Below are 26006 nucleotides of genomic sequence, written 5' to 3'. Positions count from 1 at the left end.
AGATTCTTGTGCCCATTATTTTAATAAACATTTCCTTTGATACTGGAAGATGAATGTGGTCTCTGACATTATATATCAGGTGCCGTATGTACTTAGTGCCGGCACTCCTGTCGCTTTAAAGTAAAAAAAAGGTCATGGCCTACATATTTGCTCTGTAAAGATTTGAGCCTATGTGCTTTCAGTAGGTTAAGAGGTAAACAGCACGAAGTATTGTGTATTTCGGCTGCTGTACTGACATTTTATAACTCACTTTCCTTTCTGTGTAGCCAGTCAGAGCATCTTGGTGCGCTTTGGGCAAATAGCACTTTTGGACTTGATAACACAGAAAAGCACATTTCTGTTAAAACCCAGATAAGAGGAAGTGTGACACTCACTCAGTGTAATGGGGGCTTATGCTGCGAGAAAGGGAGCCTCAGAAACACCTGCACACAGGTCAGTAATTGAATGCTTATGAAGTAACGCTTAAGATATATAAGTACTAGTAAGATATGTATTGGCGCAACATTTTACAATTCCTACTGTTCTATATAGGACGTATGCAGATTGAGCTAGTAGAGGTCTGGTTTTGTCAGGTTAAAAGACCTCAGATTAGTATTATATGCATATTTTATATACCAGAATCTTTTATCTGCAAGAGTCAGTAAACAGTACAGAACATTCTGAGCTGACACTCTTCCAGGGTAAATGTAAAAGCAGTGTTTCCTTACTACAGCTGGGGTGGACATAGAGAGGTGCTGTGCTACCGAAAAAAACACTGTGGGATCCCTTTAGAGGAAGTTTTGGTTCAGTGTAAGACTACATGAACAAACCGTAAGGTAGTAATAGTAACGTCATAAAAACCCAAGGTTGTTGGTTGTAAAAAGGCAAAGAAAGGCATATTTTAAAGAATCAACAGCATTCTTAAAGTGGGTTTTCGTTTACTCTCTTTACATAAATATGCAACATGATACTCAATTTAGGTTTCTAGTCTAGGCAGTCAAAACCATTGCATTTTTGGAAGAATAAAATATTGGTAAATTAAAATGTAAGAAACTTCAACAGTTCATTTTTGGCCACATACATTGTACCTAATTAGCTGAACTTTTCCCAGTGAATTATGTAAAGCAGTGGAGAAGTATCAAAATGACACCAATGTGAAAGGATCCAATAAACCCCTTGAATGTGTAAGCAAAGAGGTAGGTGGCAAATCTGTCTGTCTAGAAGTTTATCTTAAAAATTATTTCTTACACCTAAAGTATCTGCATCCGAGTAGATATTTTACATTATTTAAACAAACATGTTTAGCTTTGCTTTTATAGTTTCCTTACAGAGTTTCTCACTTTACATTGAACAAAAATAGCCTATGAAATACATCATCACCTCCAGCCTGTAGGAAGGAGAACGTGTTTTAGCATCCGTGCTCCACAGAGTCTAAGTTCAGATTCAACTTTGAAACAGAATAACCAAACACTGAGCAAATACACCAGATACTACTATTCACTAACAAACATGTTAGGAAAACTTTTATTTGGGGGCTCAAACTGCATATTCAACTCTTTATTTTCAAAATTTACAAATCAGTATCTCAGAAACTAAAGAAAAGGAACACAGCCCTTTTAACATTTACACATTTCCTCGCCTCTTTCAAAAAGGAACAGTACTAGAGCTTGGCACCCTCCCTTCTGGAACGTCTGCCCTTTGGAGCACTGATGCAAACACGCCATTCTGTTCCGTGTGTCAGGATCAAATAAATGATGAACTGCGTTAATTACAGCAATTGATAGGAATTTCAGATTTGTTTTGTGCAGAAAGCATGCTCACCAGTTTCACAGATGTCTTCATGTCCGCTCAGTGATAACACTACCAGGCATATCAAGAGTCCACAGGACAACAGCACCAAGCTCCTAAAGTAGGTATTCCTGAAAACCAAGTATTCTAGACTGCTTCTCATCCTCTTCAATAGAACATCTTAGTTTAAATCTTGAAATCCTGTTGTTCGACTAAGAAACTGCAACCTTCCATGTAATGTTGCTTTTACTTAGGTATGCATCAAAAGCAGTAATTTCCAAAGCAGATCTGGTGTTAGAATGCCAATGTGTTAAGTAACCTTATCCCTACTGTATTCGTTTATAAGCAGAGTATTACTTTGTCAGGGCTTATGTCATCTTCCGTATCTGGGATGGTGGGCAACAGAGCGGATCGAGTCAAACCCCAGAATTTTTGAGGTGACATGTCTTTTTTGGTGGCTGTAAATTTCCATCCAATATGGCTGGCACAGATCCTACACTGGGCAATTGTCCAGGCATACCTACGAGATTAAGGAAAGGTAAATCAGCTCAGGAACTGCATCTCTGTATCCCAGCCTATCACCTCAGAAACCTGTTAGAAAGACACATCTTTTCGTAGCCAAGTTCTAAGGATGGGGAAGAGAAAACTCAGAGCTTTGATTTATACAAGTTCCCTGAAACAGATCTCACAAAAAAGATTTTCTAATTTGTATCATCATGGTAATGCATTATAAAGTTGCTTCATTGTGCTCTTAAGCCATGCTTAAATTTTTTTCTCCAATGCCAAAGAAGAAAAAAACTATCTTATTAATACAGGTTTCTTTATACAAATTGCTGGTTGCCAGGAACACACTGTAAATTGTAGCAGCATTTTCCTAGTTGTTTTGCATTGAAGTCAAGTTAGGAAATAACAATCAACTGTAGAAATACACACTTCTTCTCTGAGTTAAAACTGGGGATGGAAGAAGTTAAGTGTTTCTCTCACATAAGATTTAAGAACTGCTTTTCTAAAAGAAGAATGGTTTTGCCACATAATTTAACAAAAATATAAGCCCTGGCATTAGAGGAAAAAAATCCCAAACAAACCAGAAGTCACCCAAACCATGTAATGAAACTTTTTTTTTTCAGGGATCCATATTTAGTAGTTCTGTTAACCAGTTAATTCTACTTTTAGTCCTTAAGAATGCTATCACATAAGATTGGCCAGTCCAAATGGCATGGTTCTAGGTCCAGAATAACAAATACAGCCACTAAGCCCTGCTCAGCTTGCCTCTTTCAAAATAAAAAGGCTGAGCCAGCGTTATTGGCTGAAGGGATCCCACAAGTTCTCAGGTAGTGTCGTAGGTCCCACAGTCATACTTTGAAGGTCAATAGGCTAAGCCAAAAAAACCAAAGCCTACAAACTAGAAGAAAAGCTGGATTCTGCAGGTTTTGTGTCTATCACTGCTAGGGTAACAGTCGCTAATTTTACAAATTATAAAATACAGATATACAGTGGACCCTTGACCAACACAAGGGGTAATCCACCTATTTTTTATAGTTGGTCCTTGTATCTGCAATTCATCTCTGCATCTAACAATTCAGCCAACACAGAAGCAGCCAGTATTGTAGTATTTTACTACTGAAACATCCCTGCATCTAAGAGGAAAGCGGAAGTGAGCGGTTCAAAACCATGCTGTTCAAGGGGTCTAGTTTTACTGGCTCATGAAACAGTTGATATTTCACTTTCCTGTCAGCTCATTCTGAAGGCGTGTGGATCAGCGGTATAGTTGATTTAAGAACTGCAGCAGCCACCTGACTACATTCAATGAGACTGTGCAAGAGTAACTTTTTCTAGCCACTCGTGAAATGAACATTTAAATAGCTATTTATTTCATTGCCTATTTCTGATGATAAATTCTAGCAACTCTCCTTAATACTCTTTTGAGCTTTACTGCTCAATTAAGGCACACACACAAACCCAACAGGGGACGCCACTGCATTACCCAGGAAACCAGCTGTGGTCTGTAGAAGGCCGGCCAATCAGGTTCAAGTTGGAAGCCTTATACACGGTAAGCGTCTCATGCACGTATCCGTGAGGATTCACATAAGCTGCCATTGGCCCACATAAAGATAAACTAAAACAGAGAATCAGCAGAGTCAAGATGGGGGGAAAATCCTACAAAGTTCACCAAGAAACGAGGATGAAAGAGCTGTATAGTGCAGTTAAAACCAACCAGAGGCTGGCAGCCCAGTTTTATTTGGTGTATGTCTTCCCTTGTGGCTCAGCTGGTGAAGAACCCGCCTGCAATGCGGGAGACCTGTGTTCTATCCCTGGGTTGGGAAGATCCCCTGGAGAAGGGAAAGGCTACCCACTCCACTATTCTGGCCTGGAGAATCCCATGGACTGTATATGTATAGTCCACGGGGTCGCCAAGAGTCGGACACAACTGAGTGACTTTCACTGGTTTTCATGATGACAAAAAGGAAAGTAGTACTGGTTTTTTTAATCTTCTTCAAGATACACAATGTAATATACAGGGAGCTCAAGCTGCCCAAAAAGGGTGAGAGGGGAAGTCCAATAAAAGGTTCCATGGGGTCGTTCTTGGGCATCTGAGTACTGTGCAAACAGTACTGTGTATCACACAGCATCAGTACCTGTCCAGAAGCATGTCCTGCGAAACTCTGACCCTACGTGGTGAAACTGATATCTGAGTGGAGCAGTGCATAGAACCCCGTAGGTACCGAGAAAGATACAGTTGATAGATTTTTAACAAGGTTGGGGTGATGGGAGGTTTCCTTCCCCAGGCTCGCTCATTGCTGTGAATAATCCCGCCCACAACCACTGCTGTTCTGGTACCCAGGCAGGAGCCCGTATTTCATTTGCTGAGTATTTGTAATTTAATGGAGGGAAAACTATGGAGAACAGAAATACAGTCTAGGCTGTTGTTCTGTTAGTGCAGTTGGGAAAATGTACTCAGATGTGTACTAACAATGTAATAAAGAGCTCACCTGAATATTTCATTTTTGGTTGTTATTTCTGTTTCTTGACATTGTTTACAGCAAAGTGACGTACACTAAAATATTTAAGAGAAAATTAGTGGGGGAAATGCTCCAAAGTGTTGATTACTTTAACTGTCATTTTAAAGATGGAACGAGGAAGACACAAGCTGACATACTCACTAAACTAATGACCCTCTAGGATACACAGAGGAATGCAAAACAATTTTTCTCTCTTATGATCGCAAATGAAATGTTTAAATAATCCTTTAAAATACTGGTAATGCAAACCACAATTTGACTACATGACTCAACACCTTACAGACAGCCTTGTAGGTCCCGACAATGCAACTCCCCCAACCCCAGAGCAACAGAATGTGAGCGTCCAGGCGTTCACTACTCACTTTATTCATAATGTCTAGTTCACAGCGAAGTCGTTGGATTGCACTACCGATTTTAAGGAGCTGAATTCGTAATACATCATCAATAGGAAGACAAGCAGCTACTCTGTAAGAAAAATCTTAGAGACAGGATAGGTTTTCTCAAACTTACGAAGCAGATACATATCAGATAACTTATGAATGCCATAACATCCTTTTCAAATAAACCCTTCCCAGAGAACACACTTCACACAGTTATAAACAATACCAACATGCATCAGCTCTCGTGTGTGTATATATCTTCTTAAGGACGTAACTTCTTTTCCCATACTTGTTTTTGTAAATGTCTTATACGTGAAATCAAACCCATGTTATTAAAAGTCACTTACTAAGAGACGAGAAAAATAGTTAAATTGTACCTAATTGACAGCTATGTAAACACAACAGTAAGTCTTGGAACTAAGGTCACCTTTAAAGGCACCCTGAAGACCAAGGAAAGGAGTCTTTATACCCAGATAGCATTTCTGGATGCAAGCTATTTACTGCAACCTGAGCCTTTTATGTCTAAAATAGGAATGCTCAGAATTAAAATTAACTAAAAAATACTCATTTGTTTTCTCTGTAATTTATGAAAACAAATGCTTTTTCAGGATAATAAAAAAAGTTTTTGTTTCACTTAACAGAAAACTTACAAAACAATTTTAGTAAAACATCATGGGAAGAAAGCTGATTTTTCATACCTATTGGATTTGAAGGAAGAGAATCTTCTTTGAGATTTTCATCCCATTCGCGTAGCTGTTTCTTGATTCTATCCATTAAGGTTTCCTTGTTTGAAACAAGCCATAGTAAGGGTCACACACTTTCTACACTTCACTGTCAGCTTTTCAACTCAATAAATCTGACATATTAATAGCAATGTAAGTAGTTACTATCTAGTGAAGTTCCAGTATATACATGTCTGTTTTCTTACACAGAAATGATTGCACCCCGTGCTTAGCCCAGCACAAGGCTGGCTTTCCAGCCTCTGTCCCCTGGGTCTGGCTTCTCAAGGGCCTCTCTCCTTGCCCTCTCCAGGAAAAAGCTGCACTAGCAGCTGCTACCTACACACCTCACCTGGTGCGTGTTTACCACATCAGAGTGCTCACTGTCTTTTCGCAAGTGGATGTAAAAAATACTCTGGTCTATTACATACTTCTAATGCCTCTTAAGCTGCTGAAGAGCAGAGTGAACCATTCCCTTCGGTGTTGCCCATGTGCTAAGTGCTCACAACCTACCACTTCAGTAAGCCCAGAGCTCCAGCTCCTACATTCTATGAACTATCCCGACAGTATCTTACTGAATTTTTCAAGCTGTCATGATGCCTAATATAAAAAATTTGAACTGCAAAAGCACTGTTGTATACATCAATTAGTACCCTAAAAGCAGGAAACAGAAGTGGACATACCTGTTTATAAGAGAACTAAAACACTGTTAAGGGTTCTGTTTTTCTAAATGTAACTGTAACTTGACAACAAAATTTTAACTGCTTAATACACCCAAAGCTGCCAGAGCATCTTGTCCTGAAGTCATAAGCCACTGTCCACGGACAGAAGACTGAAGGTCTATTCGTTAGAAGTCAGGTCTGTCCGGCAGTATGACTGCTGCCTTTCCCCTTGAATGAATGGCACTTGTTCCGTCTAATGACCCTCACGACATGGCTTCTCCTGGAAGCAAAACTTTCAGTGTAAGTTACTTACAGCATCATATAAGGAATACAGCCAGCGAGGCCAGGAAGTCAAATTTGCACAATGAAACTTTCTCTGAAAAGAAAACAAAAGTCACTTAAACAGCATAGAATCAAGATCTTAGGGTAGAAGGAACCACATTTAAAAACCGATCTTGGCCCACAAAGACATTCTAATTTCAAAAAAGATGAAAAAGTTTGCAGAGAATCCCATAAGAGATGACTATATTTGACAAAGATGTTTTTACTTAATTCCTGTAAAACTTCAGTAACTGATGGCAAGACTCAATAAGTAAGATATTAGTCCTCAGAGTATATATTCAATGTGATACCAATGAATTGGAATTCAGAAGCAGTTTAAAGTTCATCTGAAAGAACAGATGTGTTAAAGCAACCAAGAAAATCTGGAAAGAGAAGTGTTACACAGAACAAAGACGCACTGCAGCAGTGCTGGGAAGAGCAACAGGCTGGAAACAGCCCAGCCAGCTATCAACGGCAGTTCAGTGTGATATGCTTACACTAGAGAGGTGCTACACCTGACCCAAAAAAGCACAGAATATAAAGAATGATCACACTTCTCTATACACAGAACAAAGCCTGCACATCTACAGACATGTTGACTGTGTACAGAAGCCGTTCACTGACGGAGGGCGGCACACGACGGTGGGGAAGGGGCGCTGTGCCTGCAAGACCAGATGGCGGCTTAGTGACCACGGGAGTCGCTTGCTGCGTTAGGGCCTAGCACAGTCAGCAATGTAAACGATGAAAATAACTTACCTGAGTAATCGAAACACTACAAGTTTTTGTTTCCTCATTTATCAAATCCTACTTGCTTGTAAGAACTGGAATGGAATGGTGAGCTTTTTCTAGATTCTGAGGCTTGCGAGCTCCTAATGGAAGATACACAACCACAAGTTCACAGTGTATGCCGGGAAACCATTCCTCTGCTCGAGGAAGTCTCTGCCTACGCTACACACAGCCTACCATTTCAAGACGTCTCTTTCGTACATAAATACTACTGCTCTCACTGCTACTCCTATTATTACTCTGGAACAAGACAAAAACAGACTCTAATGTTCCCATGGATAAGGTAATAAGCAATAGTAGCCACACAAATCTTGAAAAGAGAAAAGCTGTGATGGCGTTAGTGGTCATATTTTTACTTACAAAATACAAACTGTCAACAGTTACATAACAGCATCCTGCTGGGGCATAAACAGACTGATCACAGAGCAGAAGAAAAAGTAAAACACATGAATCCGGGCTATAAGGCAGCACAGGTGTGCTGAGTGAACACGGGGGCCTTTCAGAAAACGGCAGAAGGACACTGTGCAGCTACCTGGACGGGTGCTGGAGTCATACCGAGAGAAACACACGGATTGAAGCTTACACTCTGACGTCAGTAAGAAAAAATGAAGTCAAAAGGAAAAGACGACATGTTTCTTTGATGAAGATTCCTTCACACAGGGAGGTATCGCTAGCTATGATTCAGAATACAGAAGTATTAAAAAAAAATTCAACTATATAACCACCAAAATAGAGTTAAAAGACAAACATGACAAAACTATGTTATGTTTGAAACTAACTGCAGATAAAGGGATAAGCTTCCTTTACACACAGATAAGTGTGTAAAGAATTAGCAATAAACAGAGTGCGGGTGGAGACAATTCGAATTAAAGGAAATAAGACATGCTCTTAAACACAACACGTCACACGTCACACGTCATTCACATTCAGAGAAATTCAAGTTAAACCTTCAACAAGCTCCTGTATTTCACTTAACCAGATTAGCAAAAATTAAGCTGGATACTACACAGCCTTAGTGAAACACTTGAGTACAGACTGGAACAATCTCAAGTAAGAAACTTTGAAAATACTTGTCAACATTACAAATGCAGTTGCCCTGACATCCAGTAATCTCACTTCTCAAATACTGGCCTATATGAAAGGTCATACATAACTGAGTCCAGTAACGTCATTAATACAGAGAATACTGCGCAGATTTCAAAATAAGAACTGCTCTGAAAACTAGAGACAGAAGAATCTCCTGCACTCTTAAAACAAGATGCAGGACAGCATGGATCCTCCTACATAAGAAACAGGAAAGAAGATTTATCTGTGTTTTACACAAACTCTGGAAGAAGACTGAGAAGCTAACCTGTGAGCTGCTGTTTGTGGGTCCCGCCCTTGAGTTACGCTCAGTTCTTCCCTGCTCCGTATGAGAAGCAGGAGCTTATGAATTTAGCGGAGACCAGAAAGCTGAGCTTCAGTCACTTTCTTATCTCGTCTCCACATTTACTTTTTTGTACTTCATACTCTTTTCTCAGGAACGTGCGAGGGCTTTATAAATGAGCAAACAGTGTGGGCAAGAAGGCAGTGTCCTTAGAAACATATACATTGTATTCTAAGTAGGCTGAAACAACACTTTCCTCGTTTTGAGAGAATTTCACTATAGTAAACAGTGAAGAGAAAAAGACACTGTGAGAAGAGGGAATAAAGAAACAAGAGTTTAAAGATCAAATCACTGAATGAGAAAGGTTTCCAGATGTAAGTGGGTTTGGAAGAGCACTGCCTGATTATACTAGCCTAACTTCTCAGTCCTTAGGGACAGTGTTCCCTTGTCAGAATGGAAGAGAACCGAAGCGTAAATACTTTTCTCATTTCAACTGTTTTGTTTTCAATGCCAAATGTTGAGAGGTTACGTACACAGTTTCAAGGTCAACTGAATACACTTCAGGAAGACTCCACTCCACTCCTAGATCCTTTAAGTATCATTTTCTGGTGGAAAAGTGGGTGGCAACCCGATTAGAGTGAGTTATTTAAGAATCAACTAAGCTTCTCCCAGTTCTGGCCTCGTGAACCGCTTCTCAGACGCAAAGACGCGAGAGGCCCTGCCAGGGCCGTGGCAGGCGCCGCAGTCAGATGTGAGTGAACTCCACGGAGGGCTGACCCGAGCCCCAGGTCGGCCTGAAGACAAGCGCTGTGACAAGTCAGCGTCTGCTACAGGTACAGCAGAACAACCCCTGAGGCGGGTCCAGGGCCCCTGGAGTCGCCTCCAGTGCCTCCGCCAGCCCTTCCCTGCACTCCCCGCCAGGCTGGCATGCCGGCAGGATGGCTCCCAGTGGGCTCTCTAAAGTGAGGCAGAGTCTGCAGGACGCCTGGAGTCCAAAATAGAGCGGCTGCTGTTTTTTCTTGGCCTAGTGATCTAGATCCAAATTTCAGAACCTAAGAAACTACCCAAAGTGTAAGCAACAGAACGATCAGAAAAAACACACAGATGAAGGCATCTGTAGCTCTGAACACCTTTTATATCTCGCTCATTCCTCAGCACCTTCTGTTTAATCCTCAGCAGTTCTGAACATGAAGAAAACTGAGGGCCAGTGTTTGAGAATCCACAATTACTGGAGAAATAAGACAACAGGCAGGTCAGAGGATCTGGCTCCTAATGCCTGATGGCCCGGCTGCAGAGGCCTACGTCTGAATTCAACACAAACAAGCTGAGGTGCTTTGGCCACAGAACAGGAAGGAGTTAATCAGTAATTCACACAAAAGATTTTTCACAAGTTCTGTTTGTCTAACCCAAGTTCAGGTTTAAAATGTCAAGATCCTACAGAGAAAACACAGAACTAGTTGTCCAGAGCACTTAAGTCAGGAATTAACTCCACAGACTCTCACTCTATCCTCAGAACTGTGCCAAGAAGTAACTTAGGATTTTTAAATGGTTAGGAATTTTTAACAAAAAAATCTTGTTGTGGAAGAACTATTATATAAATAAAATACCTAATACCTCCTGGAAAATATCCAATGATTGAAACCCACAGCTATCTAAATCCTGAGAGACGATGTAATCCTGACACGGTGACCTCGCCATAGAGCATCTCAGCACCACCCAGCGCCGACACACTGCTGGGACTAAATGAGTAAGAGAAAAACTTCCCACTGCGCTACTGGTCAAATAAACATGATTTAAAGTGTATGTAAAGCATCTGTATTGGGGACATCCCTGGTGGTCCAGAGTACAACTGTACTCCCAATGCAGGGGGCCCAGGTTCAAGCCATTGTCGGGAACTTAGATCCCTCACGCTGCAACTAAAGATCCTGCGCATGGCAATGAAAGATCCTGCACGCCACGATTAAGACCCAGTACAGCTAACGAAATAGAAAATTAGATTAAAAAAAAAAGCATCCGTATCAAGTCTGAAAACAAAAGTATTGCACAGCTATACAAAGTTACTGTGAACTTAAGCTGTTTGCTCTTTAGTCGCTAAGTCACGTCAGACTCTGTGACCCTCACGGACTGTAGCCCGCCAGGCTCCTCTGTCCATGGGATTTTCCAGGCAAGAATACTGGAGTGGGTTGCCATTTCCCCTCTAGGGGAGTCTCTCCAACCCCGGGTTTGAACCCTCATCCCCTGCATCTACTTCTGCTTTACTGACTACGCCAAAGTCTTTGACAGTGTGGATCACAACAAACTGTGGAAAATTCTTCAGAGATGGGATACCTTACTTGCCTCCTAAGAAATCTATAGGCAGGTCAAGAAGCAACAGTTAGAACTGGACATGGAACAACAGACTGGTTCCAAATTGGGAAAGGAGTACATCAAGGCTGTTTATTGTCACCCTGCTTATTTAACTTACATGCAGAGTACATCATGAGAAACTCTGGGCTGGAAGAAGCACAAGCTGGAATCAAGACTGCCGGCAGAAATATCAATAACCTCAGATATGCAGATGACACCACCCTTACAGCAGAAAGCGAAGAGGAACTGAAGATCTCGATGAAAGTGAAAGAGGAGAGTAGAAAAGCTGGCTTGAAACTCAACATTCAAAAAACAAAGATCATGGCATCTAGTCCCATCACTTCATGGCAAATAGATGGGGAAACAATGGAAACAGTGACAGACTTTATTTCACTGAACTCCAAAATCACTGCAGATGGTGACTGCAGTCATGAAGTTAAAAGATGCTTACTCCTTAGAAGAAAAGCTATGACCAACCTAGACAGCATATTAAAAAGCAGAGACATTACTTTGCCAACAAAGGTCCATCTAGTCAAAGCTATAGTTTTTCCAGTAGTCATGAATGGATGTGAGAGTTGGACTATAAAGAAAGCTAAGCACGAAAGAACTGATGCTTTTGAACTGTGGTGTTGGAGAAGATTCTTGAGAGTCCCTTGGACTCCAAGGAGATCCAACCAGTCAATCCTAAAAGAAATCGGTCCTGAATATTCATTGGAAGGACTGATGCTGAAGCTGAAACTCCAATACTTTGGCAACCTAATACGAAAATCTGACTCATTTGAAAAGACCCTGATGCTGGAAAAGACTGAAGGCAGGAGGGGAAGGGGACGACAGAGGATGAGATGGTTGGATAGCATCACCGACTCAATGGACATGAGTTTGAGCAAGCTCCTTAAACTGGTGATGGACAGGGAAGCCTGATGTGCTGCAGTCCATGTGGTCGCAAAGAGTCGGACACGACTGAGCGGTTAACTGAACTCCTGCACTGGAAGGCAGATTCTTTACCGCTGAGCTATTACTTCAAATTAGGACCCTAGGATAATCTACATCAAAATTAAAACCGTCGATACTCGACGAAGAGTAAAGGATGATTAGTACAGGATTCTTCAGGTTACTATAGAAACTGTCTTTCTGTATTTTTAAAAGACATATCTCAGAAAGTAATTTTAAATTTAGACACTAGAAATTTTTTTCCTTTAGGGAGAAACCATAAATATTAGGTATTTTATACTCACAACTGATACATCTCACAGATAAGTACAAACAAGTTTCACTGGTATTTGTCCTACGAGAATGATCTAGTCAAAAGGATATACTCAGGAATTAAGGCCCTAGAGGCAATACTTTTAAAGAGCGCCTAGTCCCAAGCCAGTTTTGGTGATGTCCATACTGTTGCACAAAAACAGCTTCCTTTCAGAAGCCCACAAGGAGGAAGCAACTGCCACTGTGTCCTCTCCCACACTCTCTCCCCAAGTCTAGGTGCGTATGACTCAAGAGCCATGCGCCTCCTGTGACCAGTCTAGTAAGCGTTTCCTGCAGCATTTAGAGCTACAGCGAAGTAATTCATAACTTACAGGCATAATAGCTGGAATACCTCACAGTATTGTAACATTTTACTTGATTTTGCAAACTGCTCTTACATAACAGCTGCCTATGAAATTTTAGAAACTCCGGCTATGAACAAATGCCAACTATAGTATTGCTCAGATGATGTCTGGGGAAGGAATCATGAGAGCTGTTGGTGTTTCTTTCTTTAAACAAGAAAAAAGCAACCTGTCTTTGCTTTTTGAACATGCATAAAAAAAATCAGTGTCTCACCTTCTGGTATTTCTGCCACCATTTATATGAACACTGGTCTTCCCATGAGACAGGTTTTGAAGGAAATATCCGGCACTTATTGAGGGATTCTAATTGAACTGCAGACATGGTCGAAGGCAGCACACACTCGGGAAGAATCTGCACCTTCGCCTGCTGGATTCTACAATACAGAGAACCAGGCGCGGTGTTCATTAAAATAAAGAGAACCAGGCGCGGTGTTCATGTTTAGGATAAACCAACTCTAATCACTACATTTCTAACCATTATGGACAGCTTCAAGTACTAAGATTTTCAAGGTTTTCTTTTTTAAACATATTCATCAAATCCTGATATTAAGATACAAGAAATTTTCAAAAAATATTGTATTTCATAAATCACACCAAAGTTAAAACCAAAGGTAACCAAAGATTTTTCTATCTCACTGTGGAATGGAAAATGCTATTTCTACATTTCAGACAAAGCCTGTAAATGAAATCAAGTTAAAAAATCAGTATACCACCAACCCCTGATATGCTGATACTTCTATAAAAATTTCTCATTCTTGGACACCCCATCCATCCCCTCCCCTCCCCTCACTTCTTTATGTTGCCTGACTCTTACATCTATCCCTTCTCACGAATCACCTATCCTAAGAAGTAGGTAGGTAAAGGAAGAGAAAATCAAGAACCCTTTTACATGGATAAGACTTGTAAAAGGGATAACCCTTTTACATGGAGAACTATATGTAGCCTTATTTCTCTGTGCGTTCCTTTTCTCATTCCTAAACATTTACCCTGAATATGCAAAGAATCAAAATCCATATTATCTTTAAAAATTATTTCTGCTCATATAGTAAAGTCAACATTCAACAATGCTACTTGAGAATATCATAACTGCAAGTTTCTTCTCATGAATTAACGCCAAAAAGGCTGTACGTCCAAGCCACTGTCTTATGAGGCACTGAAAGAATTATCTCCTATTGTAACTTTTCAAATGCAGAAAGTATCAACAATCCAAATGCTGGAACAAAAAACACTATCAGTCAGAAGAAGTCAAATATATTACAAGTCTCTGCTTCACTATTATCCATGTTCAGGAGGTCTAAAGTGGTCTTTCATTGTGACCACTGTCTCAATCCACAAAAACTTATGACACTTTAATACTTCTTCTGATTTATTAAATGAAAATAGCTAAACGTGTCTGAAAATATGTAGGTTTACTGTCATGATAATATTAGACACACTCCACTCACTTCATTTCTTTCTTGCAAGCTCAAATTTAAGTCTACATGACTTTGGAAAATGGTAACATAAATCTGACTATGTTCAAATGTTCTTACGTTATCAGAGTTCATTAAAAACAAAAACAACTAAATAATCATGTTTTCCTCACCTAATTCTTAAGATTTTATTATGATACTAACATTAATGCTACAGAAACATCAGCTTAGAGATCGTTTTAATAATTAGTGTACACAGGCTGTGTAAATCGCCTCAAAGGGTGAACACTGCCCTGTCTTCCTCTGTGAGGCACCCCCAGGGTCTGCTGCACACACGGCTGCTGCTTCTCCCAGCAGCTGGGTTTTGGTTTTAACATAAACTAGTTTTGTTTCTTCCCAACCTGTTTGTGGCAGCTGTTGTGGCAGTTATTATAGCTACCTAATCTATATAAATATTTTTGAAGTAGAAGGAGCTCTATACAAAATGTTCCTCAAGTATAGCTGATTTACAGTGTTGTGTGCATCTCTGGTCTACAGCAAAGTGATTCAGTTGTATATGTATGTACGTTCTTTTTCATGTTCTTTTCCATTATGGTTTATGACAGGTTATTGAATATAGTTCCCTGGGCTATACAGTAGAGCCCTGTTGTTCTGTAACTTATGTAAATACTTTGGCAACCAGGAAAATAATTACAAAATTAAAACTGCTTTAATGAAACACTAGCTTGAGACCAAAAAAGGCTTTCAAATCAGGTTCGGACAATTCTAATAGGGAGAAAAGTGTATGAATCTGGAAGGTTTCTGTGCTCATCAAAGCCCTTGTGAGTATCTTCAGAATCTCTAAAGAAAAACTACAGGTATGCACTGCAGATAGATGACGCGGTGAAAGCAACTGATGCAAGACAGACTGTCAGCTCTATCTGCAGACCCAACATAAAGACAGTACCTGTCTTACCATCAGTGTAAAACGAATGAAGGGGCTTTTACATATTTTAAGTTAAAATGTTTAGGATATATATGTATGTATTTTTATGAGTTCTAGTTTTAATCACCTTTTTGACTAAAAATTACTCACCTCAATTATGGTAAGTACAAGGGCTTCTTTTGAAATTACAAATAGAGTATTAATCTCCCCTTCCTCTCTACATGTAAGAAATATTCAGGAATTTCTAAAACAGTCCTACAGAGATGCAATGATACATTTCTACTTTTTTATTCACTTTTCAAAAAAAAAATTCGATCTGTTCAGAAGATGTCAAAGAAATACAGACACGACGTGGAAGGGTCCGCAGGCAGCAGCACGCCTGTATACGTGACGAGTCTTGATAAGACAGATCACTACCGTCTGGTCCTGCATTACAGACACAAGGAAACCGGCCTGAGCTGCAGATGTGCAAGGGAGGGATTCTGGTTTGGTGGGAAGAGCACTGGTTTGGAAGTCCGGGGCCTAGAACTCACCAGTGGTGCCCACGAGCTGCACAGCTTTGGGCAAACTTCTTATCTCCATCGCACTCAGGTTCCCTTTCTGAAAAAAGAGGGGCTTGCACCACATCCTCTCTAGTCTCTGCCACCTCACCATTCCCACTGAAGGTAGTCATAGGGCCAGAAGGGCAGTGGGCCCAGAGAATTCTCACTCCATGGAGGTCTTTTAAGACAGACATTTTTGTGAAAGCCGTGGTGGTGGGTCTGAGGAATACCAGGCCCTTCCCAGTCCTGTCCCGCCTCATGAGTTTGATGCTAATCTCTACTTGAGTCCACGCACATCTGTTTACTTGCTTTCAGAGTCAAGGCTCTGTTGCCATCTTGTGTTCAAACTAATTTTCCACAATCACAAGTCACTGATGTCGACAGCCTCAGAAATATACTTTTCCCCAAGTCAATTTGCTATTATGGTTTCTGGAATATAGTACTCACAAATATTCAAAATTTTATAAGCACAAAGGTAGGAAGTACTTTTAAAATGGAACTGTCAGTAAAATGCACAGCACAAACAGCTTGCTGTCTCAGCACAGGGCCCTTGGGGGGATGCTCCCTCATCCGTGGACACTGATGGTCCCAAGCGCAGAACACACAGGAGTCGCATCAACTGGCCTGAGCAGCCTGCATCCTGAGGGACAGACACACACGCCACTGACGACCTGTGTTCAGCGCGGTGAGAGTTCCCGGAGCGAGTGCTCTAGGGAGCACCAGGCGGGAGCACGGACCCCACGGGCTCTGGCACTCCACCCCTCCTGCTCCTATGCTCGCTCAAGCCCCGAAGGGGGGCTGAGTACACTCACATTTATGAATGCCCACTATGTGGAAACACGTAAAAGTTACTGCCCTCCGCAGTTCATATTCTTAAATCTTAAAAACAAAAAACCACCACCACCCTCTGAACGTTCTTGATTTCAGAAGACATTACCTGTCCAACACAGAGGTCTGACAAGACTTTCAACTGTGACTACAGATAAAAGAGACCAATTCCCTAAAGCTGGGAGGACCCAGGAATTTGGATCTTTCTAAGACTTCACTAGTGATTCACTGGTGATTTATATGCTCCAGAGTTAAGAACCATTCCTATAAAGGAAACACACAGTGATGAGGACAAATGCTCTGTGGTTTTTTTGGAGGTCTGCAAAGTGAACTGCATTTTTTAAAATGAGGTATTCCTTAAGGAATACCTTAAGGAATGAGGTATTCATTCCTCGTTAAGGAATGAGGTATTCATTCCTCGTTAAGGAATGAGGTATTCATTCCTCGTTAAGGAATGAGGTATTCATTCCTCGTTAAGGAATGAGGTATTCATTCCTCGTTAAGGAATGAGGTATTCCTTAAATCTGTGGGAAAAAAAAAAAAAAACCCTAACATGAGAGTCACACCAAAATGGAAGTGCTAAACAGAACACTCAGAGAATTTCTCAACTGTATAAGGCACAGGGGTGACAAGCACCTCCTGACCACTTAGTAAATATATGATCCACTGCGGTGAGAGAACATTTGCAGTGAGAGAACATTTGCGGTGGAGATGGGCACACAGGGTACATGGTCTCCAACACCCAGACAGAGCGGGTGGCAAGCGTGACCACCGCAGCCCTTGCAGCCCCTGATGCTGCACACAGCTCGCAGAGCCCTGACTTCCCACCCTTCCCAATTTGAAGAGAGGTCTTCGATCCCAAAGAAGCCCTGTCCCAAATGACACTGCCTGTTGGGGATACATCAGTGCTCCGAAACCTAGAGGGGCATCAGTCACCTGGACATCAACAGAAAAGATGCCTCGGCCTCCTCCCCGACTGGTCGCTCTCTAGGGATGGGAGGAAGAGCAGGAACGCACATGTCTGTAGTGTTACTGCCCAGGTCACCATGATGCACAGCAAAGTTAGAAACCCTAGACTGCACTTTCAAAGGGAAAAGAACTAGTTCAAAGCTATAAAATGTGAATGTCAGCAAAACAGACAGAATATAAGAAAACTACTTCATTTTATGATGTTTGAGGAGTTTTAAGATAGACAGACAGTGTTTCTTACCCGTCTGACTGTGTCCTGATCTCAAGGACTTTGAATCTCTGTCTTCCGATTGCTTTCACTTTCACAACCTCGATTCCAAAATCCTGTTCTTCTCGGTAGGCATATATCTCTGCTGTTGTTCCAAATTGTGCTTCCCTTTCCTGTACATTACTTCCAAGGTAAATTTTTAAAAGGAAACAGTTTTAAACATTTAATTTTCAAATATGCAAAGTTGACAAAAGCAATACACATGGAAAAACAATTTATACCATTCTCGCTGCAAAGCTATTTAATTTTATTAATTTTAGAATCACATGGGGAACTGATATATATAGAGAGGGCCTCAGGAAGTACGATTAGAGCCCAGTAGCAGAAGAACAGATTTCTAGTCATTGAAAATAACCCACAGCTGACAGGGGTTAAACTGTCATTTCCCAAGCTAAACATTCTTTTATTCAGCAGATCATCCTTTCTGCCGCTTATCAGCAGCTCTGCACTGGGCTGAGGGGGGAGGGGAGTGGGGACTTCCTGTATCAACTTCCTGCCCCCGCCACTGATTTCCTCTAGTTCTTATGGGACACTTGACACTTAGCTTCAACTTACCACTTGTCTATGAGAGGACAACTTGGGAATTTGGAGAGACAGAAAATAACCAGTCACTCCTTTGCAAAAACCATCCTTTACAAACAGTGTAAAAGCCCTCTTTTTCTTGAAGACAGCGCTTGAAAATAAGGTTCTAGAACTGTTCTTCATTATCTATTAATGATTTTAAAACTTTCACATACTAGAAAGTTAACTGTGTGTGAAAGTTAAAGCTTGACTTAGATGGTAATGATCACAGCAAAATATTCCAACTTCCACTTCCAAGCTTTTTATGAGAGTGTTTTACTTCACAGCCTTGTCCCAACTTCTGTGCAGGCAAAACAGTAGTCAGTTTTGCCTTAAAACCACCTCTCCTGTGAGTGCACAACAGAGTGTTAAAGTCAGCTGACCCTGAGATTTTACCTGTACGCAAGCACTGCGAAGGTTCTGTCCTTCTGAATTAAGTTCCGCACCATACTGACTTCCTGAGGGCTGAAGAGCTGGAGAGGTAAGGTCTGCCCGGGGATCAGCGTCATCACCACCTGTGGCAGCACGGGGATCACCGGGCAGCTGTCGTCGTCGTGCAGAGTCCTGCCGTGGAACTCCTCCATGTCGGAGCCCAGGTACTGCGGGGGGCGCACAGGCTCAGTCGTCACGGACGGCAACAGAACACAAGCTCAAGAGGCCACGCGCAAGCGGACATAAAGACGCGCACATGGAAGGTACCCCCGTGTAAATAGTAAATACGCCGGATCAGGTGTCCCACAGGGAGTCTGTGACTCCTGGAGGCGGAAGTCTCAACTCCTTGTGAAGAACCTCATATGCAAATTACAGAGCATTTTTTAAGCTCAAAACATTTGATTTTGACTAAGCTCGGCATCTCTATGTCTGAAAAGTATAAATGATGAGTATAAAATGCTAGTATGTTAAATAACACCCTGGAATCCTGCGGTACAGAGAATAAGCAGTACTTTAACCGTTCTATAACTAGCCAAGATATAAGGAGGGTGCCAAGTGTGCAAAGAATCACTTGTAATAGACAAAGTACCAAACTGCTTAAAAATTAAAGCTTAACACTATTTATCAGTTGGCAAGAAGCCCACATCCTCATCCACGATTTCAAGCATGAAGTAATATCAGGTAATGCTAAAAGCAGTCATTCATTTTCAAGAACTTTTATCTACAGTTAAATGTACACATCTCTCATACTAGATCTAATACAAAGTTACATACTGTATGTGATGTCGGCAAACTAGTGTCAAAATTTATGATGTTTGGTTTCTTGGGTTCTTTGTTATCCTGGTCTTCAACTTCCATTTCAATTTCATCTTCTTCCTCTTCCTCTGCTGTAAAAGTACAGTATTATAAGCAAAAACCAAAAAACAGAGGAATGGGGATATAAAAGCTACGTTCCCGTTCAAATACGTAATTCCTTCTTAGGGATTCCAGGCCCGTGGGAAGAGGAGTTCTTATGGACACCATCCACACTTGGGAATCTCGACAGTACTGTGAAGAGGAGGCCAGAGGGGGCGTCTAGGCTGGGTCTGACTCTAACTACTTCTCTTAAACCAATGTTTAAGTTTAGAATAGTTTAAGATTTACAGAGAAGTTGCAAAGATGGTAGAGAGTTCCTTATACCTCACATCTGTTTCTCAAGAGGTAACATCTTAATTAGTGTGGCACACCTGCCATAACCAGGGAATCAGTGTGGGCACAGCACCATTAACTAAACACATTTTATTCGGATTTCCTGAGTTGTTATCAACTATGCTACTTCTGTTCCGGGACCCTGCCCACGACACCACGTTACATTTAGTCGTCAGGTCTCCTTAGCCTCCTCTGGGCTGGGAGGGTCTCTCAGACTTTCCAAGGAAGTTTTTGATGGCCTTGACAGTTTTGAGGACTATTAGTCAGGTGCTTTGTAGAATGTCCCTCAAGTCAGAATTTTCTTGGGGAGGAAGCCCAGAGAGGTGAAGAGCCATTTTCGTCATGTCTTATCAAGGGTGCACACCACTGACGTGTCTTAGAACTGCTGAGGCTGACCTGGATCACCTGGTGGGGTGGTATGGGTCAGGCTTCTCCACTGGAAAGCTCCTTTCCCCCTCTTTTCCACACTGTACTCTTGGGAAGCAAACCATGAGGCACAACCCACATCTAAGGGGTAGGGATTGTGTCCCACTTCCTTGAAGGGTGACCACCTGCATAAATTATTTGAAATTCTTCTGCACAGGAGATGGAGCTCTTCTCCCTCACTAGGAGCCGATTCTGACACAGCAGACAATTCATCCCACGAGATGAAACCTTAGTTTCCTCATTTGAAAAATGACAGACTCAAGCAAGACAATCTCTATAAAGTTTCTTCAAGCATTTAAAGCATTTCTAGAGAAGACAGGAAGGAAGGAAAGAGGAAGGGACTAAAAAGCAAACAAGCTCCTAAATAAACTTCTAAATAGATAAAATGGCTTTGCAAAATAGTTACTTTCTGCTGTGCATATCATTATTTAAATCTAACCACCTCCAGCTAGGTTCCTGACAAGAAAATATAAATGTTTTTCAATATGGCAACTGCTTTGGACTTTCTATTAATTCTTACAAAGTCCTTAGATATAAGGGTTTGTCAAAGAGAACAACCTAATTATTTCAACTTAAATTCAAATGTTCAGTGATTTAACACTGCATACAAAATTTTCCTAAGAACAAAAAAATTCAACGAGACCAAGAGATAACAAAGAAAAATCTAAACCAATGACAAAAATATACTGCATCTACTTCCTTGCATTCACAATTCTGACGGCATGGCTTTCATCGTGCTCTTTTGACACTTTACTGCTCTATTATGCAAAGTTTTAAAGGTCAACTTTTAGCTCAAAGGCTAGAACTCTTAATTTTTAAATTTACATTTTAACTATTCTGACTTCATTTCAAAATTATTTCCTTTATATAAACTAGCCTTTCTCCTATATATGGCTGAAACCCACTTCCTTCTACTTGGCTGTTTATGTATTATTTTATGCTTTTTTTTGGCTGGGACAGATTCTTCAAATCTTAAATATTAAGCAACTACTTAAGCACTTAAAGGGAATTACTCTTCCAAACAACTCATACCCCACGGAAGTATGGACAAATGACTGTTTCTAAAAATAAGGCATACATGATTTGCAGGAGCATGACTACTGTACTGACAGTCTCTCTGAGCCCCTCGCACTCTCAATTTTTTTTGACAAAACACACCGTTCAGAGCTACCAGGGTGAAGTGTGATGACTCATCTCATGCAGGAGCACCATGTGGATACCAACAGAACATCAGCATCTTCCCTAACACACTGGATTTGGCACGGATAGAGTTGGGCTGATGTCTCTGAAAAAACAGCTCAGCTCTTTGATCAAATTCAATTCAGCTAGGTTGCTTCCAGATGGACCACTGACTCTGATTCTAATCTATTTTCATGGAAAAGGTCCTTTCCATACAGCAGGGGCATGCCTTCAGTCTCTTCCTCCTCTGGCCCACGCCCCTCCCAGTGGGCAAAGTCATCCTCCAAGCACAGCTTCCCTTAGGTCTGAAATCCACAACTGCTTCTCTCAATCCATGGAACAAACTCACGACCCCACTGGCAAGAGATGCAAGCTTTCCAACACTCCGCCCCAACCTACCTTCCAGGCCTTATCTTCTGCGAATCTATCCTAGGTCATAATGCTTCTGGATGTCTGCAGTTCACTTCACAGGGCCTTTCCCCAGTCCTTCTCAGCCACAGTCAATCCCTCCCTCTGACGATTTACTTATCTGGCCTACATCACTGACCTTCTGCTAGTTATATTTTCAGGAACCATAGCTACACGATAAACTTCTTCAAGTATCAGACTGCATTATACCTCTTTTTACCCTCAGGATATATAACACACTTTCTGGCACACAGTGAAGTGACTCCGCTAAGTCTCAGTTTGGCTGATACGCCTCTTGCAAGGCAACTCTTGTCTACAGCATTCCATGGCAAAACTGTACAATTATTCCAGACTTTTTTTCTGCCCACTATTCCAACATAAGGCCATGGTCTAAATTTTCACAAAACATAAAGGAAAGAGAATCCCAAATTTAATATCCCAGTTCTAAGTATCTAAAATTAGGCGCATTCTACCATGTACTTGAACTACAGGCCTAAGAACAGACCAAACACCGGCACGGCACTGGGTGGTTAAGAGACACCAGCTATGCAGACAGACAGATTTGACTAGGACTCCTGGCCCTGTAACTGTATGACCTTGGACAAGTCACACACTAACCTGCCAATTCATTTCTCACCCACCAAGTCAGGACTACAACAGTGGCGTGGGGAGGATAAAATGGGGAAATGCACGCAAAATGCCTGGGGCAGGACCAGTGACACGGTAGCAATTAATAAATTAGCTGTCACTCTTATGGGGGGCGGGGGATGAAGTCCCAGAAAAGTCTGGGATGCTGGGCGGCCCCAGTCTCCCTCTTTCCCCACCCAGTTTCAAGCCATTTCCTTGGAGCCAAGTTCTGGGCACACAGAGGATGGAGAGCACGGAGTCCCTGCCTTTGGGGACAGCCTCCTCCCTCCCCAAACCCTCGTCCCCATAGTAGGGAGAGCCGAGCTGCAGCAAGAAACACTACGGTCCCGGGCCCGCGGCCCCGAGCAGGTTCTGCACCACCCGCCAGCCTCCCCGGCCCCGCCGAGCCCCTTGCGCCTCCGGCCTCGCCTTCTCCCGCTGCCAGGAACAGGCCCCAGGCAGTTACCGGGAAGGAGCGGCAGGTGATTGCCCATGTTGTGCGCAGCGTCCTCCGGGTCTCCCTCGCCGGCCATGTCTGTTTACCCGCAAAGGAGCCTGGGACAGGGCGGCGCCCGGGCCGCCGGGGGAGGGCCGGTGCAGCGCCTCTGTTGCTGCGCCCCAGGCCACAGCTCCCCCTTGCGGCGCCCGCGGGGAGGACAGCGCACTGGCCTGCCGGGAAAGGCAGGAGGGCCGGCACCGCGGGGACTCAGCGCTGTGTCAGCTGCCCTTCGTGCTCGCTGCGCTTGGTACAGAGCCCTCGCCTGTTCCCGTCCCTGGTAGGACATTTCACACACATACGGAAACAGGCTCAGATTCTTCAGTCTCAACCTTGCTCTTGACAAGGGAGACGGGAAGCAAATAGGAACCCGTTTATACAGCCTTAGCTCCAATTCTTAAAATAAAAACTGTATACATGAAGACTGGGAAAATGCATGTTATTCCAAAGCCGGCTGGGTTATACCCGAGTTTCTTTACAACAATCAAAAGTAGTTTTCATATATATTTTCCAAAATTAATAAGCATTGGTCTGAAACAAATACTAGAAATGGTAAGAGAACAGAGAAAGGCCTATGATTGGCAAGTGAGATTGTCAATATAAATAGCTTACTCGTTATTACTTCAACTAAAATGAGTCATTGTGTTACAAGAGAAATAAAAAATGGAGTTTTCCTAATAACAAAGGGAAGAGTGAATGGCAAAACAGGCCTATAAGTTAAGCAACCCTAGTTTTACTTTAACTTTTACTATTCAAAGTGCATGTACCTAGACTTGTCCTTCACAAAAGAATTCCACAATCACTGTCTGAGTCTGTGTGAATCATATACTCCACCGAGTCACCTGGCGTTCATGTTTTTTTTTTTAATTGGATTGTAGCTGCTTTACAAGGTTGTGTTAGTTTCTGCTGTACAAGGAAGTAAATTAGCTATATTTGCCCACACTCCCCTGGAGCATTCTTCATTTCAGAAAGGTCATAGGCAATAAACCAGAAGCCCACCAGACCCAGTTACCTAGCTGCCTGATGCCACTTGTGGCCATTCGAAATTTTACAGAAGAAAGAAGAACGCAACACCTTCACTGCTTTGATCCTGCTCACCGACCCCAGACCATGAGCCTGCCTATAAGACGTCTCCCTACTCCCCAGGAGGCGGGCACAGTCTCAGAGGAACTAGCCTGTGGTGTTCCATCTATGCCTGGCAACAAAATAAAGCTACTTTTCCTTGTTCCTCCAAAACTCTGTCCGCACTGGTGCACAGAGGGCTATTTGGATGATGGACAAAAGCTTTATTAGTGTCTTTTCACTCTTTTCAGTGATGAAATAGAATACCTAAACATGGTGAGAAGGGTGAGAGGAAGAAACAGCACTGCTCTGAAGAAAACAATGAATCGAACAGTTTAAAATACGTTTGTTCCCAAAGTTTGCTCGCTGAGAAGTTAAAAGCCAAAAAGCTTGGAAGAGAGGCTGACGGATCCTTTCAGTGTCATTCCGCCTTCTGTCCCCGAACACCGCTCTGTGACCTTGATCAATTCTTTTACGGCTTCTAGCCATAAAACATGATCAGTTTATCCATTTGCCAAATGAAAGTAGGCCAAGCAGTGTCTCAGGTTTGTTCTAGCTAATAATGGCTGTAGTATTCACGACAGCATTGCCTTTTATGACTATATAGAACCACTACAGGTTATAGATTAATAACAGCTACATAGGATATACTGTCATGATGGGTTATTGAAAGTAAGATGGTCACTCTAGACAGGTGAAGGAAAATACAGGAGAGAATGATAGACCTATGAGAGAAAGGTGTGTGTGTGTGTGTGTGTGTGTGTGTGTGTGTGTGCATGCGTGCGTGTGTGTGAGAGAGAGAGGGAAGAAGGGAGGGAAAAGGGTGATTACAAGTACACACGTATATACATTATCAGTCTCGGTTTATAGAATTATATAGTTCTATGATCTACAGAATTGCAAAGAACTGTGCTTACCTCCAACAGAAGTTTCTTTACCCAGGAAGCACCTGGCCCCTAAACAAGGAAGCTCTGACCTCCCCGGGCCCTGCCCAGAGGTGGCACCAGCACCGTGCCCCTGGGCTAGCCAAGCATCCTGTGGGGAAGAGAGGACAGCTGTGAGCCTGGCGGGGTCGGCAGATGTGGCTGGAGAGGCACTCACGCCTCTTTCTTCTTTTGTGCTCGGCCCCCGGGTCACCGCCGCTGCCATCTGTGCACCTTTCGCTCCCCGTTTGCCTCCTTTTCCTCGCCTTCATTCACATTCACCATCTGCTCCCACATTCATTTCATCCCTCCCTACGCCCACCGCCCCGTCTACCCAGTCATCCATAGCTATGTCTTTCAACAGGGGCAACAACAAATGACTACTGAACAAAAACATCTCAGCAAGCAGGTTTCTTGGATTAAGCCCTGGTTATTAAAACCAAAAAGGAAAACATGATCATTCACCATTTATTTTTAATTGGGTAACTTTATCCTGAAGCGAGCCATCACACAGAGTAGCTCACATTTCTTCTTGCTTCTGTGAAATGTGTTCATTGATAAGAAGCTCGGCAAACCAGTGGGAAAGGAAACTTATAGCTTTGTCTTATAAGATAAACTTACAAGATCTTTGTCTTATAGTTCAAGAATTACCTTTAATAGGATAAAATTGAGGCTAATATTAGATGAGAGAAAATACAAATCAAAAAAGTCCCCACTGTACTTTTAATTTCTGGTGTCTCTACACTATGTTAGTAGAAAGGGATGTACAGACTTGGAAGACAATTTTCT

The 26006-nt window shown here is 42.1% G+C and overlaps 1 protein-coding gene across 1 annotated transcript; it reads right to left on the bottom strand.

Moving 5' to 3' along the window:
* Positions 1 to 1489: 1489 nt before the first annotated feature.
* On the bottom strand, positions 1490 to 23274 carry CRBN (cereblon). Its single transcript, NM_001075527.1, is given in 11 exon segments — positions 1490 to 2287; positions 3752 to 3883; positions 4758 to 4822; positions 5150 to 5265; positions 5866 to 5950; positions 6862 to 6924; positions 13186 to 13345; positions 17889 to 18038; positions 18873 to 19075; positions 19683 to 19795; positions 23203 to 23274. Coding segments are annotated over 11 exon segments (1335 nt in total). The 5' UTR covers positions 23270 to 23274; the 3' UTR covers positions 1490 to 2106.
* Positions 23275 to 26006: the final 2732 nt, after the last annotated feature.

This window comes from Bos taurus, chromosome 22 (assembly GCF_002263795.3).
Source record: "Bos taurus isolate L1 Dominette 01449 registration number 42190680 breed Hereford chromosome 22, ARS-UCD2.0, whole genome shotgun sequence".
NCBI classification, from domain to species: Eukaryota; Metazoa; Chordata; class Mammalia; order Artiodactyla; family Bovidae; genus Bos; species Bos taurus.
Note: the sequence above shows the minus strand (reverse complement) of the source record. Positions and strands in the feature narration are given on the sequence as shown.